Raw genomic sequence first — 17,077 nt, forward strand, 5'->3', positions numbered from 1 at the left:
ATCTCCGACACTTGAATTGTCTGCCAATGGAAACTTGGTAGCTACTTTCGGTAACTGAGTGTACAAAATTTTCATGATTGGCATCGCCGGTTCAGATGCCAGCAAAACTAGCGCTTTCCGAGAAGAAAAAGTGGCCACGATTCTACCCTCTCCGACTGTCGTGTTCCCAAGCCAATGTAACAAACTTAAACGCGTCTGATCCATATCTACAATCTTCCGATCGCTCTCCGACCGAATGATAATAATCCGAATGACTTCGGTCAACTCAATAGGTCGATTCAGATTCTGAATCTCAATAAGAAATGCAAACGCACGAAGATTCTTTATCATCGGAAGCGGAGCACGTAGGTCGGCAGTCGGCAGAATCAATTCGTTTCCGTAGTCGATCAGTCGAATTTTGACCAGAGATTTAGCAGAGTCAATCTGAAAAATCAGTCAATACCATCACTCATTAGTTTCGGCAACATGCTATTGTCTTCAAAAGCTCAACGCACGATACATACCTTTTCCAAAATCACCACCCGGTAGTAGATGCCCTCATACGGAGCCGTATAGATGTCACCCACCAGTATATTATTGTACCTATCGATTTCCGTTCCGGATTAACCTGACCATTGATGTCACGCAGCAGCTTGTCGCACTGAGTTTCGTAATCTGCCAAAATTACCCAGCATCGCTTCGGTTGATCCGCCGGAAGGCACTGGACGACCACTCCGAACATCTCCCCTTCTGCCTTTTCCAGCATCGCCTGACTTATCCACCACCACCACCTTCTTGTGTTTCTTGAGCGTTTCCAATTTCAACTTTGTTCGAATATTGACGCAGATTCTCCCGATGCTTGGACCAGTCCCGGATCTGGCACACGAAGGAACACCTCGAGACAACGGCTACACGTAAAATCAGCCGGCAGATGACAGAAACTGTTCCATTTCTCCATGATTGTTTACTAAAGAATACACTGGTCAAAATACTCTCGCACAAATCCGGTTTAGTTTAAACTATATACTGAAGATAGTATACTTTTTATACTAAGCTACGTGTAAACCTCGCGAATGACAAAAATGAATAAATTGTAAACTATCGATGACTACTAATATATCAGAGTGTACACTTAAAACTTCATCCAGAGAATTAGTCTGGGAATGTGCGAGACTCGAAAGTTTGTGATCAATAAAGTTAAATTTTCATTAATTTTCAATTATTTTTTTTCTATTTTTATTTTTAATTTTTTTTTTTATCTCCATCAAATTTCCAAATGGATTTTATTTTCGGAAAGCTTATTAAATTACCTTTCCAACGATGTATAATGATGTGGTAGTTATATGATAAATAGTGGATGAAATTTTATTTGAGTGGTAGTGTATTTTTGCGGCCAAATTTGTACTTTTCTTACTCTTTTTTGACTTTGACATCCGATATCTCAGAAACTAAAACTGCTCGAAGCTTGAAACTTTCAGATTCTCTTAGTTGAAATATTTACTATCGACCAAAAATAACGAAATAAGGATTAGTGGTAGTCGATTTTTTGATTTTTGACCGCCTGATATCTGATAGTGCAATCGAGCAAATCACGGCCAACAACAGAAAAGAGCACATCAAAGAATAATCAACGTTTTGTTTATAAAATATGATAGTACCTTTTCATTTGTTGGTCTAAAATATTGAATTGGTTTCGCTTTTTGATAGATCGAAATTCTATCCGCCAGACTATGAATATAGCGACTATAGACACAACTGGGGTATAGATTTGGATGATTTTTGGAGTCGCTAAGTGGATGATTTTAAAGTTTAAGAATGGTTAATGAAGATTCAGCGAATAAGAATAAATAGAAGTCAAATGTCCTGTCTTGTATTAGCTTATTATATGTTATCGCAATCGAACATTTTGTTCCGGAGATATGACCATATGGAATTTATTCCTACCTTGTAAGCCACTACTTAGGAGGATTAATTAAAAATTTCAATGAGTTTGTAATGTTTACGAATTCTTTTGTTAAATTAATTTTCAGTTGAGAATGATAAGATAGTAAGATAATAAAATTGCATCTTGAATTATGTAATCGAGCTGCTAGTCGTACGACTTCGTTCATTGCAGTCACTCTGTGGAATAACGAAGCCAACCAAAACAATCCATGTTATCTATCTGACCGAACGCGTGTCAATCAACTTGAAATCGCGAACTCACTCACTACGCAACGCATACACATCCAACCAAAAGCACGCTCTCAAATTCCGGCAGACTTAAATGCCGGCTTGATCATCGTATACACTAACCCACACGAAACTAAAACCATGCTTCCCTTTACCCCCACGACTATTCAACAACGACACAAATAAATACAAACAATTTGGCTCAAAGGCTGTCCAAGCGCAAAGTTATTATGGAGATGTTGGGGACGGGCACTTCAGCTTCAGCTCGAGTCGAGTAAACGAACAACGGGAAAATAAGGAGAGAGACCATCCGTGCTTGGGAACCAGTCTCTCGGCAGCTCTCGCAGGCGGTGGATCAAGTTCGAAAGGAAGCTCCCAAGTTTGTGCCATTTGAAAAAGAACAACAAAATTTGAACTCTTGGCAACAGTCTGTGGCCAGAGCTTAAGTACCTTTATGTTCTCCGCGTAAACATCAGTACTGCTAAAAAAGCAATACGAAATAAAAACCTTATCAGAAAATAGAACCCGGTGTCGGGTGGAGTGAGTTAAGTGCATTCGGTAAAATTTTAATCGATTTGGAAGATGGCCCCAACGGCTACTGGTGGCGATATCCTGGGGCTATTCAACGACCAGCAACCCCTGGTTTTCTTCGTCAATGGAAAGAAGGTAAGGATTTCGCAAACAACTTTCGAAAAACTTGCAAAACGGGCATGTGGTTGGTATTGGATGGATCGCATGGACCAGTAATAGACGACATTTATCCATAGCATAATATTTCTTACCCTTCATGAGCCAACCGGAACCAATTTAAATATTTCGCTGAATAGGTGTAGATTCGCGGGGAGGCTACTTTTGCTGCTTGACTGGAGAGAAAGAGAGCAAATGACTTATCAGTTGATATGACATGACATGTGTTTTTCAGCCCTGCTTGTCGTCACGGATTCGCCTTTCGCTGTTATGATCTGCTGCACGGTATTTGTAGTAGAGTGGGTTGCTTATCTCCATGCGAGCAAAACTCGTCGACACATGAATATGGTGATTGAAACTCATTAACAATCAGAGATAGTAGCTGAGAAGGGCGCTTGTTTGTCTTTGAACCGATTACTCAAATTGAAAGAAAGAGCAAGAGGCACTGAGCAAAAAATATATAAATACATAATAGGCGTTCAGTTGTGATGGTCGGGATTGAATCAAAATAAGATAATAAATAGAACAAAAAGCTAAGTGCGCCTCTATTTTAAGATTTAAATCTTAGAATATTATTGCCAATTTAGGGAAAAATTAGCATTTGGCGTTAGATTATTAAAGCAGCTTTAATAGTAATTTCTCTGAATTGACAATACAGTCAACTTTCTATAATGAGAGAGAGAAGGATTAGTATTTTCCATTTAATTCCACTACTTTATTTGCTTATCCTTGACAGATACGCGTATTTCGTCTACAATGTGCAGACTTCTTCAGTGTCTTGTACTAATACTCGACTGGTCGAGTCGACTAATAGTCGAGTATTAGTACAAGACACTGAAGAAGTCTGCACATTGTAGACGAAATACGCGTATCTGTCAAGGATAAGCAAATAAAGTAGTGGAATTAAATGGAAAATACTAATCCTTCTCTCTCTCATTATACAGGTATTCCACTAAGACGCCCACATTCATCAGGAGTCAACTTTCCATTTCTCGATATTGAGAGATCGACATTCTGAAAACTAGCCTACTAGTATGATTCTAGAGGCACTTCGGGTTCAAAATGTTTATTTGTTTATTCCGTATCAAAAGCAAAACTTGATCGCTTTCTTCAAACGTAGAAAACACTAGGGACCGAGATATATAGAACTGGATATATGGAAACTATCAGCAGTCAATAAAAGCAGTCTTGCAGATAAAAATATTAGCTCTAGGCATGGACATTGAAGTTAAAGGAATACGGTGCGGATGGGGCGGACAGGAAATAACCAGGACAACACTTAACAATGAACAAGTTTTATTGGTATGACTGCTCTCTTCAGTGTCTTGATATGGAATGACGCTAGAAAATTGATTGGAGTGTTCAAGACAGTAATCCAACGCCTACTTTGTTACCACCCCCTCTCGTTTGGATACTCCTAGCTTCGTCCTTAATTCCTCGAATCGGCCAGCGTCCAAGGACTTGGTAAAGAAGTCAGCTAATTGGTTCTCACTTGCAATTGGTTCTATCAGCAGCTTCCCAGCGGTGACAAGATTCCGAAGAAAATGATGTTTGATATCAATATGCTTCACTCTCTTGCTCTCCACGTTCTTAGCCATGCCGATGCACCCACGATTGTCTTCATATATGGCAACTGGCTCGATCTGCTTTTCACCCAAATCGCCTAGGACACCAATCAACCATATTGCTTCCGATGCTGCAGCGCTTAACGCCACATACTCTGCTTCACTTGATGAAGTGGCGACCGTCGTTTGTTTTTACTAGACCAGGCAACAGTCGATCCAAACACCTGGAAGACAAATCCGCTCACTGACTTCCTGTCCTCGGTATCGGTAGCCCAGTCTGCATCCGCGAACCCAACTAGTGGTTTTGCTTGAACATCCCGGGTTAAAGTCAAGCAATGATCCATCGTCCCTCTCAGGTAACGCACTACTCGCTTGAGCGCGGTCCAGTGCTGTTGTCCGGGTTGAGCTTGGAATCTCCCCAGGTACCCGACAGGATAGCAAATGTCCGATCTCGTTGATACCATCACGTACATTAAACTTCCCAGTAGCTCACGATACGGTACTCCATTAGCTTCGGAAACTTGACGATAAAGCTGCAACCCTTTCTCCATCGGGGTACTTGTAGGATTGCATTCCAACATGCCAAACTTCTGGAAGATCTTTTCTAGGCTTGCTTCTTGAGACAGCATTATCTTTCCGTCTTGTCGATTGTAGCGTATCTTCATGCCAAGGAAATGGCTAAGCTCTCCACAGTCGGTCATGGCGAACATCCGGGATAATTCGTTCTTCAATTTCAAAATTGTTGACAGCTTCGCTCCCGCTATGAGAAGGTCATAAACATATAGTACGACGAAAATGGCATCTTCCCCCCTCTCGTCGGTACGGGTGTACAGGCAATAATCGTGCTTGGAACGAATAAAACCTAACTTCAGCAGCGCTTGATTGAACTTCTCGTTCCAGCAGCGAGGGGACTGCTTCAAGCCATACAGACTCTTTTTCAATTTGCACACCGTGCCAGCTCTCGCCTTGACGCCGTTCGGAACCGCCATGAATATTTTCTCTTGCAGCTCACCGTGAAGAAACGCCGTCTTCACATCCATTTGGTGGAAATGGAACCCTTTTTGAACACCGACAGCCAGCACAATACGGATTGTCGTCAGCTTCGCCACAGGTGCGTAGGTTTCGTTGTATTCCAAACCGGCTTTCTGCAAGAAACCTTTGACGACCAACCTTGCTTTATAGCGCACAGGGTTTCCTTCTTCATCCTCTTTCGTGCGGAAGATCCACTTTGACTGCAGCGGTTTGACGCCGGTTGGGCATGGCACCAATTCCCATACCTTGTTGGCCTCCAGGGATTTCAGTTCTTCATCGATTGCATCCAGCCACAGTTTTTGGTCATTCCGCGCGTTGATTTCATCGTACGAATCCGGGAAATCTGGGAATGTTGAAATTTTTCCAGCAGACGTTGCTCTGAACCCAGTTAGAAAGTCAAGAAACTTACCTGGGAGCCTGCGCTCCCGTTCACCACGCCTAGTGTTTGACTCTGAACAGTCTTCACCTCTTGATTGTGAAGGGAGCGCCCCAGGTTTTTCAAGTTGCTCCTCAGGTTGTTCGTCTAGTTCAACCTCATCCTCGTCATCACTTAGCACAGGCATCGCGTCTTCGAACTCAACTTGCTGGTCATCTGGCTGCTCTTCCAATTCAGCTTGCTGGTCATCTTCGACGGCCGGATACAGCATTGGAATCACCAACGGTACCCTCGAATCTTGACTGTCTTCAAAAGCGTACGGTAATGAATTCTCGTCAAATTTGATGTCACGGGCTACGAGGATTTTTCTTGACGTTCTATCCCAAAGGCGGTATCCGTTGGGAGCATAGCCCACCATCACCGCCTCGCGACTCTTGTTGTCCAGCTTTTTCCGGAGTTGACCTGGCACCCATGCAAATGCTTTGCATCCGAAAATCCTCAATTTCGATAGATCAGGTTTCACACCGGTCCAATACTCAGCAGGCGTACGGTTGTCCGATAGAGCAGCAGTAGGGCAACGATTTAATATATACGTACCGGTAAGCACTGCTTCCGACCACATGTACTTGGGCATATTCGAGTCGATCAGCATTGTCCTTACCTTTTCAATTAGCGTTCGATTGAACCTCTCGGCAACTCCGTTCGCTTGTAGAATGCTTCTTGTTCCTTAGAGCCGTACTCACGCCCTTGATCCACGGTTAGCTTGCTGATTCGTTTTTCGAACTGGGCGGTCACCATCGCTTCGTATTCTTGAAAACGACCAAAAACCTCGGACTTCTTCTTCATCACATAGATACACGCAAAGGGACTATAATCGTCGATGAATGAAACAAAATACTTCGATCCATCCCAGGCCGGAGGATTGACTGGTCCACACACGTCCGAGTGAATCCGCTCTAGTAGACGACTAGCTCTTTCACGAGTTCCGTCGAAGGGTTCTCTGCATTGCTTACCGAGCACGCAAGTGTCACAGAACCCGATAGCATTGACCTTCGGACCAAATCCTTCCGCCACACTATACCGGACCAACGTGTTCATCGTGGTCTGACTGGCGTGACCCAAACGACGATGCCAGAGTTTTCCAGCGTCCGATGCGCATAGATTTGCGGTAGCTCCTGACACGTCCAAGTTTAAATCCAATTCGTACAAATTACCTCGTAGATGCGCTACTCCAATTACTGAGTCATTCTTTTTCATCATCGCTTGATGCTTTCCCGGCTTGTGAATAGTACGTCGATTCCCGCTTGGGACATCTTCTTCACGGATAGCAGGTTTCCTCTTAGCTCGGGCACGAAAATCACATTTTTCATTTCAAACTTCACACCTTCTCTTGATAGTCCAGTAACTTCACCTTCGTAGTTTCCGATAATTGAAACACCATCTTTGGCTACATCGATCACGAACGGTATTTGAGTTTCCTCACCGACTGCATGCATTCCAAAGTGTTCACCAGATGGTCGCTGCATCCAGAATCCACAACGAAAACTGACCTCTTATGTTCCGTCTTCGTCGGCATCTTGTTCACCATGAATGAAACTGATTTGCTGTTAACGGCCGCATTCACCTTACCTTCTGGCTTCTTAACATAGCAATCTTTTTGCATATGTCCCACCTTTCCGCAACGATGGCATTTTCCGGTAAACTTTTTGGTCTTCTTATTTCGTCCTCCGACAAACGCTGCACTCCTATCTTCACAAGAATCTTCCATCCGATCAGACCGCTTGGATTCCTCCGCAAACAATCGTTGCTTCACGGTTTCCAACGTCAGGTTTTTTTTTTTTTTTTTTTTTTTTCTTTATTTTAGAGATTTTTAGCCTGAGGCTAGTTCATCTCTTCCAACGTCAGGTCCTTTTCGTTTATATTCTCTAAAGCTGTTACCATGGAGTCGTAGCTGTCGGGAAGGGTCAAAAATAACTGTGATACCGTATCGTTCTCCTCCAATTTCGCACCAGCGGTCTTGAGCTGCCGTACGATGTCGTCGATGCTGGAAATGATGCCGCATTGAAGTACCCTCCTTCACCCGAAGTCTTGCCAGTTGCTTCCGTAACAGAGTCTGACTTGCCACAGACTTCTTCGCGAAGGTGTCTTCGAGTGCCTTCCACATATCGCGAGCCGTCTCCTTGTCCCGTACTATGCCAAGACATTCATCGGAAAGGAATCCGACCAGTAGTGACTTCGCTTTCCGATCTGTCTGCATAAACTTCGCTCTTCCAGCATCCGTTGCACCAGGAACTTGCCCCGTAAGCGCTTCTGAAACTTCCGCCGCAGCCAGGTAGAGTTGAACGCGAAAACGCCAGTTCTCAAAGTTCGATCCGTTTAGCTGCGGAATTCCAGAGCCTTCCTTCGTAGACGAGCCCATAACCTAAAGGAATACGGTGCGGATGGGGCGGACAGGAAATAACCAGGACAACACTTAACAATGAACAAGTTTTATTAACGATAATGTTATCTTGGTATGACTGCTCTCTTCAGTGTCTTGATGGAATGACGCTAGAAAATTGATTGGAGTGTTCAAGACAGTAATCCAACGCCTACTTTGTTAACAGAAGTTTTGTTTATAAGCTCGGAACGATTGGTTATCATCATAAAGATCAGAGTTGGTTGGAAATGCTATCTAACATGAAGCTTTAGTGTGATAATTTCTCTCTGAGATGACTAAGTTGGTCATGACGAGAGGAGGAATACAATAGTTGGGTAAAGAAGAATTGCTTTATAATTATAACACACCATCAACTGGAAATACTTTTGGCAACGTGGGGCTTCAGGTAGTGATGAAACATAGCTAGAACTATTCCACAGCCGCAGAAAGTATATGAGCAATTCAAACGCGCACTTTTTTGCCTGTAGATTTGAAGACATATTTCAAACCTCCTCGTACATCGTACCAGAGTCGATGTTATAATAAGAGTCCCGCCAAGAGAAAATGTTGCGAACAAGCACCACTGTTTGTGATATATTTTTCGTCAGAGTAAACGGCAACCAGATTTTTTGCGTTAGCATCGGATGACTTTCATTCAGAAGTGAAAAATTTCATGTCGATAACGGAGCTTCTGGGAGACAAAAGCAATGAAAAAACCTGAAAAAGGTTCAAACAAGTGCTTGGTATAACTTTTAAATACCACAGTGTAATAAATAAAGCGAAGCAATGTTTTTCATCTAAAATTACTAAAACAATGATGTTTATTTACTTTGCTTGTTTGGTACCCCGCTTGACAGTTCAATTGGTACTTCTGGCTTCACTCTTGGCAGGACTCTTATTATAACATCATTATAATCATTATAATTATTATAACCATTATAATCCATTATATAATCATTATAACATCGACTCTGCATCGTCCGAGTTAGGAAAAAAAGTGTGCGTTTGACTGGTACTTTCGCATTAATGGCCCTTCGCTCATTTTCAACTTCTATTCAATTTTCATTCAGCCGTACCAACAATCAATACGAAACTAACGATTTTAAATTGGCTCACTACTTGACTAGCCTATTGGTCCCAAGCAAATCGATTAACGTATCCCATTCTAGTCCAAATTCTAGTACTACGCAATGTTTTTTTTTTTTTTTTTTCTCCCTTTTTATGGCACAGACCTGTTGGTCCATATTAGCCAGGCGTATCAAGTGATAGTTGGTTGTCAATTGACGTATACGGTATTTATGTTATGTTTTGGTTAACTTCTGCCAGAAATTTTCAAGCAAAAATGAACAGTATGTCTTGGAAAGGAGTGCAAAATAAAAGATTTAAATTTAAGGAAAAGTTAAAGTCTAAACAATTAAAAATTCGCGATCGGTTTACTCAAACATTGGTTCCAACCTCTTTTATAAAATCGGCTATTTGAAGGTATTCATCGATATTTTTATTTTTTAGGATGCTGATGAATTTGGATTTGTCTGCTAATACAGGATAGTTATTTCTGATCAAGTTTCGATTTGGACATTCATAAAGGATATGCAGCAAATTTTCCTGGACTCCACAGATTTCACAATTTTCAGTTCTTATTAAATTCCACTTATATAGCCTGTCTTTAGTTGCTGTGTGAAATGTTCTTATTCTTCCCATTGTAATTGTTTGTGTCGTAGTCATGTCCATTTTATGGTACCATGGTTTCATTGTTATGTTATCCATTATTTGATAATGTTCTTTTCCCTTTTCATTTGATAGTTCTTTGTATTCCTCGTTCCATTCTGACAGTAATTCATTTTTAAAACTGATTAGTGAGTCCCCTATACTTAGAGGATAGTCTTCAATTCTAGCTTTGGTAATTCCTAGTTTCGCTGCTTTATCAGCTCTGTCATTTCCTGTTATATTTGTATGACCCGGAATCCATTGGATAACCACCTTTTGAAAGTTATTGTAGTGAACGAGAGTATAAAATTTCTGTACTAGGTAATTTTCAAAACTATTATTTATTAGGGCTATACAGCCGCTTTGTGAGTCAGTTAGAATAACTACTTTAAATTGTTCAATAGTGATAGCATATTCTAGTCCTTCAATAATACCTACTAGTTCTGCATTCATTATTGTAAAATTAGAATTTAGTTTATTACTGAAGGATATTTTATTTTCATGATCATAAATTCCATAGCCCACACCGACATTTGTTTTTGAGCCATCAGTAAAAATTTTAAAATATGAATTGTAATCTTCTTGGATTAATTTTTGAATGGTTAACTTCTGTAACGCTAATGGTGTATTTTTCTTATGTAAAGATGCTATTATAGGTACTATTTCAATAACATTAGTATTAATTGATTGATGTATTTGTATCTGTTGGGTTTTACATTGTAGTGTATGGAAGTTGTTTACTGATGCAATCTTTTCTAGAAAGCTATGGTGTTTAGGTAGTTCATCTGAATTAATTAAATCTTTTAAGTGATCATTTATTGGACTTGTTTCATAGTAAAGTGTTTTTAGCAATTCTTTATATACGCAATGTTTGTTTTGATTCGCTATGAAAGTTTGACAGATAAAATGAGGGGTTATTGGATTTTCCTATGTTCCGAGGGGTGAATCGATTAGCGTGGGACCAAAGATAGTACCAGAGCTGAGCCATAAAGTTGAGCACGTTTCTTCGGGACCTTCTGGTCTTAGAGTTACCTCTATGGCCGTACTTTAACGGAACTATCTACCTACCCTCTTCTAAGACCATTCTCTAGCTAATAAATTATCACACTAAAGCTTCATGTTAGATAGCATTTCCGGCCCCACTCAATTTCATAACACTTATTTCAAAATCTCAATCAACCATAACCAGTATCCATCTTTCCAATCCGCAGGTCGTCGACTCCAGTCCCGATCCCGTATGCACCCTTCTGGTGTACCTGCGGGATAAGCTACGCCTGTGCGGTACCAAGCTCGGTTGTGCCGAGGGAGGCTGCGGTGCCTGTACCGTAATGATCTCCAAGATCGATCGCTCCACCAATCGGATTCACAATCTGGCTGCCAATGCGTGTCTTACGCCGGTCTGTGGCGTTCACGGGATGGCCGTTACCACGGTGGAAGGAATCGGAAGTACACGCACCCGTCTCCATCCGGTCCAGGAACGTCTCGCAAAAGCCCACGGATCGCAGTGTGGATTCTGTACTCCGGGAATCGTCATGTCGATGTACGCTCTGCTGAGAAATTCTTCGGTGCCTTCGATGAAGGAGCTGGAAGTGGCCTTCCAGGGAAATCTGTGCCGATGCACCGGTTATAGACCAATTATCGAGGGATACAAGACATTTACACAGGAATTTGGAGTTGCTCAGAATGGAGTCTGTGCTATGGGCGACAAATGTTGCAAGAACCGTAACGGAGAGTCAAACGGATGTGGGGTAGAAGTTGACGATAAACTATTCGAGGCCAGTGAATTCGCACCCTTCGATCCCTCTCAAGAGCCGATTTTCCCTCCGGAATTGAAACTATCCAATACACTGGATGCCGAATCGCTTGTTTTCCGTGCATCTACTGTTAATTGGTATCGACCTAGTAATCTAGAGCATTTTCTAGCTATCAAGAAGCGTCACCCTGATGCGAAGATCATTGTCGGAAATACGGAAGTGGGTGTTGAGATGAAGTTCAAGAACTTTGAATACCCGGTGTTGGTGTCCCCGGCACAGATCAAAGAGCTAAATTGCATTGAGAAGCTCCAAGGAGGATTGAAAATTGGATCGTCTGTAACCTTGATGGAGATGGAGCGAGTCTTGCGGGAAGAAATCAACACACGACCGGAATTTGAAACTCGATTGTACAAAGCTGTCGTGGATATGTTGCACTGGTTTGCCGGGAAGCAAATCAGAAATATGGCTTCAGTGGGTGGAAATATCATGACTGGCAGCCCGATTTCGGACTTAAATCCGATCTTCACCGCCGCTGGTATTGAGTGAGTACAGTATGGTTGATCCATTTTCTGTGAAGAAAATGCTAAGAATCATTCTCCTATATCCCTTAGATTGGAAGTTGCCAGCCTAGATGGTGGAGTTCGCAAGGTACACATGGGAGATGGATTCTTCACTGGATATCGTAAAAACGTCATCCGGCCTGAAGAAGTACTCGTATCGCTATTCATCCAAAAAACAAACGCAGATCAACACTTCATTGCCTACAAACAGGCGAAACGGCGAGATGACGACATCGCCATCGTTAATGGAGCGTTCAACATAATGTTCAAACCGGGAACTGATGTCGTTGAGCAGGCTCATCTATCCTTTGGTGGAATGGCTCCAACGACTGTATTGGCCAAGAAAACTGGTATCGCACTGGTCGGTAAGAAGTGGGATAGCAAGCTGGTCGAACTGGCAAATGAAATGTTGATTGAAGAGCTTCCTCTGAGTCCCAGTGCTCCGGGAGGAATGATTCTCTACCGTAGATCGCTGACCCTGAGTTTGTTCTTCAAGGCCTATCTGTCCATCAGTGATGCACTCTCACGCTCAGTTGTGGGTCATGCACCCGTACAAGATCGAGAAAGAAGCGGCGCCAAAACCTTCCACACTTTGGTCCCAAAGAGTGCCCAACTCTTCGAGAAGGTATCCACAGATCAACCGATCACTGATCCAATCCGAAGACCTCAGGTTCACGCTTCTGCATTCAAACAAGTCACCGGCGAAGCAGTTTACTGCGACGACATACCCAAGTACAGCAATGAACTCTACCTGGTATTTGTTACCAGCACCAAGGCGCACGCGAAGATAGTCTCGATCGACACTTCGGAAGCACTAGCGATGGAAGGAGTTCATCGATTCTTCTCCGCAGCAGATCTAACCGATGAGCAAAATGCATGTGGACCGGTATTCCACGATGAATTCGTATTCTGGAAGGACTTGGTCACCAGCCAAGGTCAGATCATTGGTGCCATCGTGGCTGATAATCAAACGATCGCGCAGAAAGCAGCTCGGAAGGTAAAAGTAGTCTATGAAGAGCTGACGCCGATCATTGTTACAATCGAGGATGCCATCAAGAGAGAATCATTCTATCCAGGCTACCCGAAGGGTATCGTCCAAGGGGATATCGAGAAGGGCTTCCAGGAAGCACATCATCTAATTGAAGGAGACTTTAGGATGGGTGGTCAGGAGCACTTCTACCTGGAAACTCAAGCTTGCGTTGCCGTTCCGAGGGATTCGGACGAGATCGATGTGTTCAGTTCTTCACAACATCCGACCGAGATTCAACAGCATGTAGCTCATGCTTTGGGCATTCCATCGTGCAAAGTCGTTTCACGCGTTAAGCGACTGGGCGGTGGTTTCGGAGGAAAGGAATCCCGCGCGGGTCTGATAGCCACTCCGGTAGCGCTGGCAGCTTACAAACTTCGACGCCCGGTCCGTTGCATGTTGGACCGGGATGAAGATATGGTCATCACCGGCACCCGACACCCGTTCTACTTTACGTACAAGGTGGGCGTGGCTGAAAATGGACGCATCCTGGCCGCCGACTTTAAGGCGTACAATAATGCAGGCTATTCGATGGATTTGTCTTTTTCGGTAAAGATCTTCTGAATTTTAATTCTGAACATCTAATTCTAACACGTACAGTTGTAGATTCTCGAGCGATCAATGTTCCACATTCAGAACGCATACAAGATTCCGAATCTACGCGTTCAGGGTTGGGTTTGCAAGACGAATCTACCCTCGAATACGGCATTCCGAGGCTTCGGTGGACCGCAGGGAATGCTCGCAGCTGAAACGATGATGCATCACGTGGCCAGAGTTCTCAAACGAGACTACGCTGAACTGGCTGAGTTAAACATGTACCAGGAGGGCGATAAGACGCACTACAATGAACCGATTGAGAACTGCAATGTTCGAAGGTAGGGAAGCGATGAAACAGTTAAGGACAAATGAGGAAATATTTTTAATTTTCAGATGTTGGCAGGAAATGATGGAGTCGTCCAACTTCAAGGATCGTCGATCGGAGGTTGAAGACTTCAACAAACAACACCGTTGGCGCAAACGTGGTATCAGTGTGGTACCTACCATGTTCGGAATAGCCTTCACAGCAGTTCATTTGAACCAGTCCGGTGCGTTGATTCACGTTTATCAGGATGGGGCCGTTCTCCTGTCCCATGGTGGAACTGAAATGGGTCAAGGTCTGCACACCAAAATGATTCAGGTTGCAGCTACGACCTTAAAGGTACCATTCGATACCATTCATATTTCGGAAACGTCAACGGATAAGGTTCCAAACACTCCCGCAACGGCAGCTAGCGCAGGTTCAGATCTGAACGGTATGGCAGTTCTGAATGCTTGTAAAACGATCAACGACCGTCTTGAACCCTACAAGAAGCAGTTCCCCAACAAGGACTGGAAGTTCTGGGTCAACAAGGCATATTTTGATCGAGTGTCCCTTTCCGCTACCGGATTCTATGCGACTCCGGGTATTGGGTATGACTTCAGTACCAACTCTGGAAATCCATTCAATTACTTCACATTCGGAGCTGCATGCTCCGAAGTAGAAATTGATTGCCTTACCGGTGATCACCAGGTGATTCGGACGGATATTGTAATGGACCTTGGATCCAGCATCAATCCCGCCATCGATATTGGTCAAATTGAGGGAGGTTTTATGCAGGGCTACGGACTGTTCACGCTGGAAGAGATGGTTTACTCACCGACCGGAACGACCTATTCGCGAGGACCAGGAGTGTACAAAATTCCCGGATTCGCCGACATTCCCGGAGAGTTCAATGTTTCCCTACTGACGGGAGCACCGAACCCGAGGGCGGTCTACTCATCGAAGGCCGTAGGTGAGCCACCGCTATTCCTCGCTTCATCGACGTTCTTCGCCATTCGGGATGCGATCAGTGCTGCGCGGAAGGAGGAGAACCTGGACGATGACTTTAATATGGTTTCACCGGCAACTTCGTGCAGGATTCGAATGGCATGCCAGGATAAAATTACGGAAAAGGTAAGTTTCAAATTGGCACTTGAAGGCACGAGGCTCCTCGCCCACCCCGTCTAGAAAGGCGATTCAATCCGATTTCCAAATTCTTGTTTTATTTCAGTTCATGGAGGCCGCAGCCGGTTCGTTTACACCATGGAATGTTATGCCCTAGGCTGGCAAGTGATACTGCTTAAAAAGGAACCATTTTTGTTAGGATTTGTATATTGATAAATATTTGAAAATAAAGGTTTTATGCTTCAATGATTTTAGAATTGGCAACATCCTCTTTCGTTTGCTTCGAACGGCCACCACAGCAGAAGATCTTCATCAGTCCCGATCGTTTCTTCGGTTGAATTTGTTTTCTGATCGATGAATTTTGATCTATACCGAAACTTACTTCATGTTCATATAATTATCGGAATAAGGCAGTTAAAACGTACTTACCCGTATAAATCGCCTGCATTGGAAGCTTGGTACTTTTCTGTGAAACCGCGCTGGTGCTCTCAATGTCCGTCAGCATGTCGGAACCGGTCACCACCGAGGAAATGCTGGACATCGAAGACCAGTCGCTCTTCTGCCGCGCAGACGATCGGCAAGATGCTTTCGATTTTTGCCGCTTCAAGGCCTTCTCACCGCGGGTTCTTGCTGGCAACGATTTAATGGATGGTAGCTTTGGAACGCTTTTCAGACATATTGGCTTGCGCAGCTGTGACTTGAGCATTTTGTATGTGTTGGAATCGAAACGTTTGGATTTTCGCAGTTTCCGTGCTAGGATCTCCAGTTCGTGGTCCTTTTCGATGTTCTTCAACAGAAGGTTGCAAATGGATCTGAAACGGGTGAAGCTTATTTGGTTACTACCCTGATGATATTAGATTGACATTGGAATCTTTTTTTTTTTTTTTTTTTTTTTTGTCTTTATTTTAGAGATTTTTAGCCTGAGGCTAGTTCATCTCTTAAAACATTGGAATCGTACTTCAGCTCATTCAACTCGCAGGTGATTGCCTTGATCGTATCCTGCTGAATTCGATCCTTTTCCTTCGTTTCGAACAACAGGCGTGTATTTTGAATGCGTAGATCTCTCATTTGATGGTCCAAATCCACTCCCTTGCTGATCAGCGCCATGATCGAGTGAGCATGTGAACTCGCTTGATCCTGTATTTTACGATCGTTCTCCTTGATACGATCGATTTCGTACTTGAGCGTTTCGAAGTAGCTTTTGGTAGTCAACTTCAGCAGGAATTTTATAGTCTTCGATTCGCTGTTACCATTTTTAATGCTCCGTTGCGAACGTCCTACGAACGATTTGGTTTTCACGGGGATCGAACTCGGCTTTTTGTGGACCTCCTCGATTACGGGTATAGGTTGCAAAGCTGCTGGGGACGGAGCAGTATCCGAAGTGGGCTGCTGACGATCCTCTTCGGATCCTTCTGCTTATAATTTGATATTTTAAAAAATTTTCGTAATCCTCATAATTTTACTTACCAGAAAACTTGATATCATCCCTGTTGAAGACATCCACCAGCTTGCAGTCGTCCTCACGTTGCTCAGGTTTCAGTCCCTCGACGGCACCGGCACTGGAGCATTTAACCTTGTATTGGTAACCGTTGTTGCGGTCATTGTTCACCAATCGATGTCCGTTTCCACCGTTTTCTTCGCTACGGCGACTCGTAGCGATGAAGGTATTGTTGCGGGAAACTTTATTCGGAGATTTGATGTACCGATTTTTGGACGGGATCAACCGATAGGGAGACGGAGTTTTACGCGTGGAAGTTTGCCTTCCGGTTATCGGGACAGGGCTCGAAGGAGAAACGGAAGCCATTTTTTTTTGCTTACCGATGTTTTTGATGGGCA

General features: G+C 43.3%; 2 protein-coding genes across 2 annotated transcripts; one reads left to right on the forward strand and one right to left on the reverse strand.

Moving 5' to 3' along the window:
- Positions 1–2,480: 2,480 nt before the first annotated feature.
- Positions 2,481–15,498, forward strand: LOC135714149 (xanthine dehydrogenase-like). Its single transcript, XM_065237438.1, has 6 exons — positions 2,481–2,817; positions 11,149–12,233; positions 12,303–13,827; positions 13,885–14,153; positions 14,209–15,250; positions 15,348–15,498. Exons 1-6 carry the CDS (start codon positions 2,734–2,736, stop codon positions 15,396–15,398), a joined length of 4,056 nt encoding a protein of 1,351 aa, XP_065093510.1. The 5' UTR covers positions 2,481–2,733; the 3' UTR covers positions 15,399–15,498.
- LOC135714153 (uncharacterized) lies at positions 15,477–17,047 on the reverse strand. Its single transcript, XM_065237445.1, has 4 exons — positions 16,709–17,047; positions 16,200–16,650; positions 15,671–16,053; positions 15,477–15,607 (listed from the first exon to the last, which is right to left on the reverse strand). The coding sequence occupies exons 1-4, from the start codon at positions 17,043–17,045 to the stop codon at positions 15,477–15,479; spliced, it is 1,302 nt and encodes a 433-aa protein (XP_065093517.1). The 5' UTR covers positions 17,046–17,047.
- Positions 17,048–17,077: the final 30 nt, after the last annotated feature.

The sequence above is a fragment of the Ochlerotatus camptorhynchus genome, unplaced genomic scaffold, assembly GCF_037179485.1.
Source record: "Ochlerotatus camptorhynchus isolate MF236.1 unplaced genomic scaffold, CSIRO-AGI_Acam_v1.1 ptg000622l, whole genome shotgun sequence".
NCBI classification, from domain to species: Eukaryota; Metazoa; Arthropoda; class Insecta; order Diptera; family Culicidae; genus Ochlerotatus; species Ochlerotatus camptorhynchus.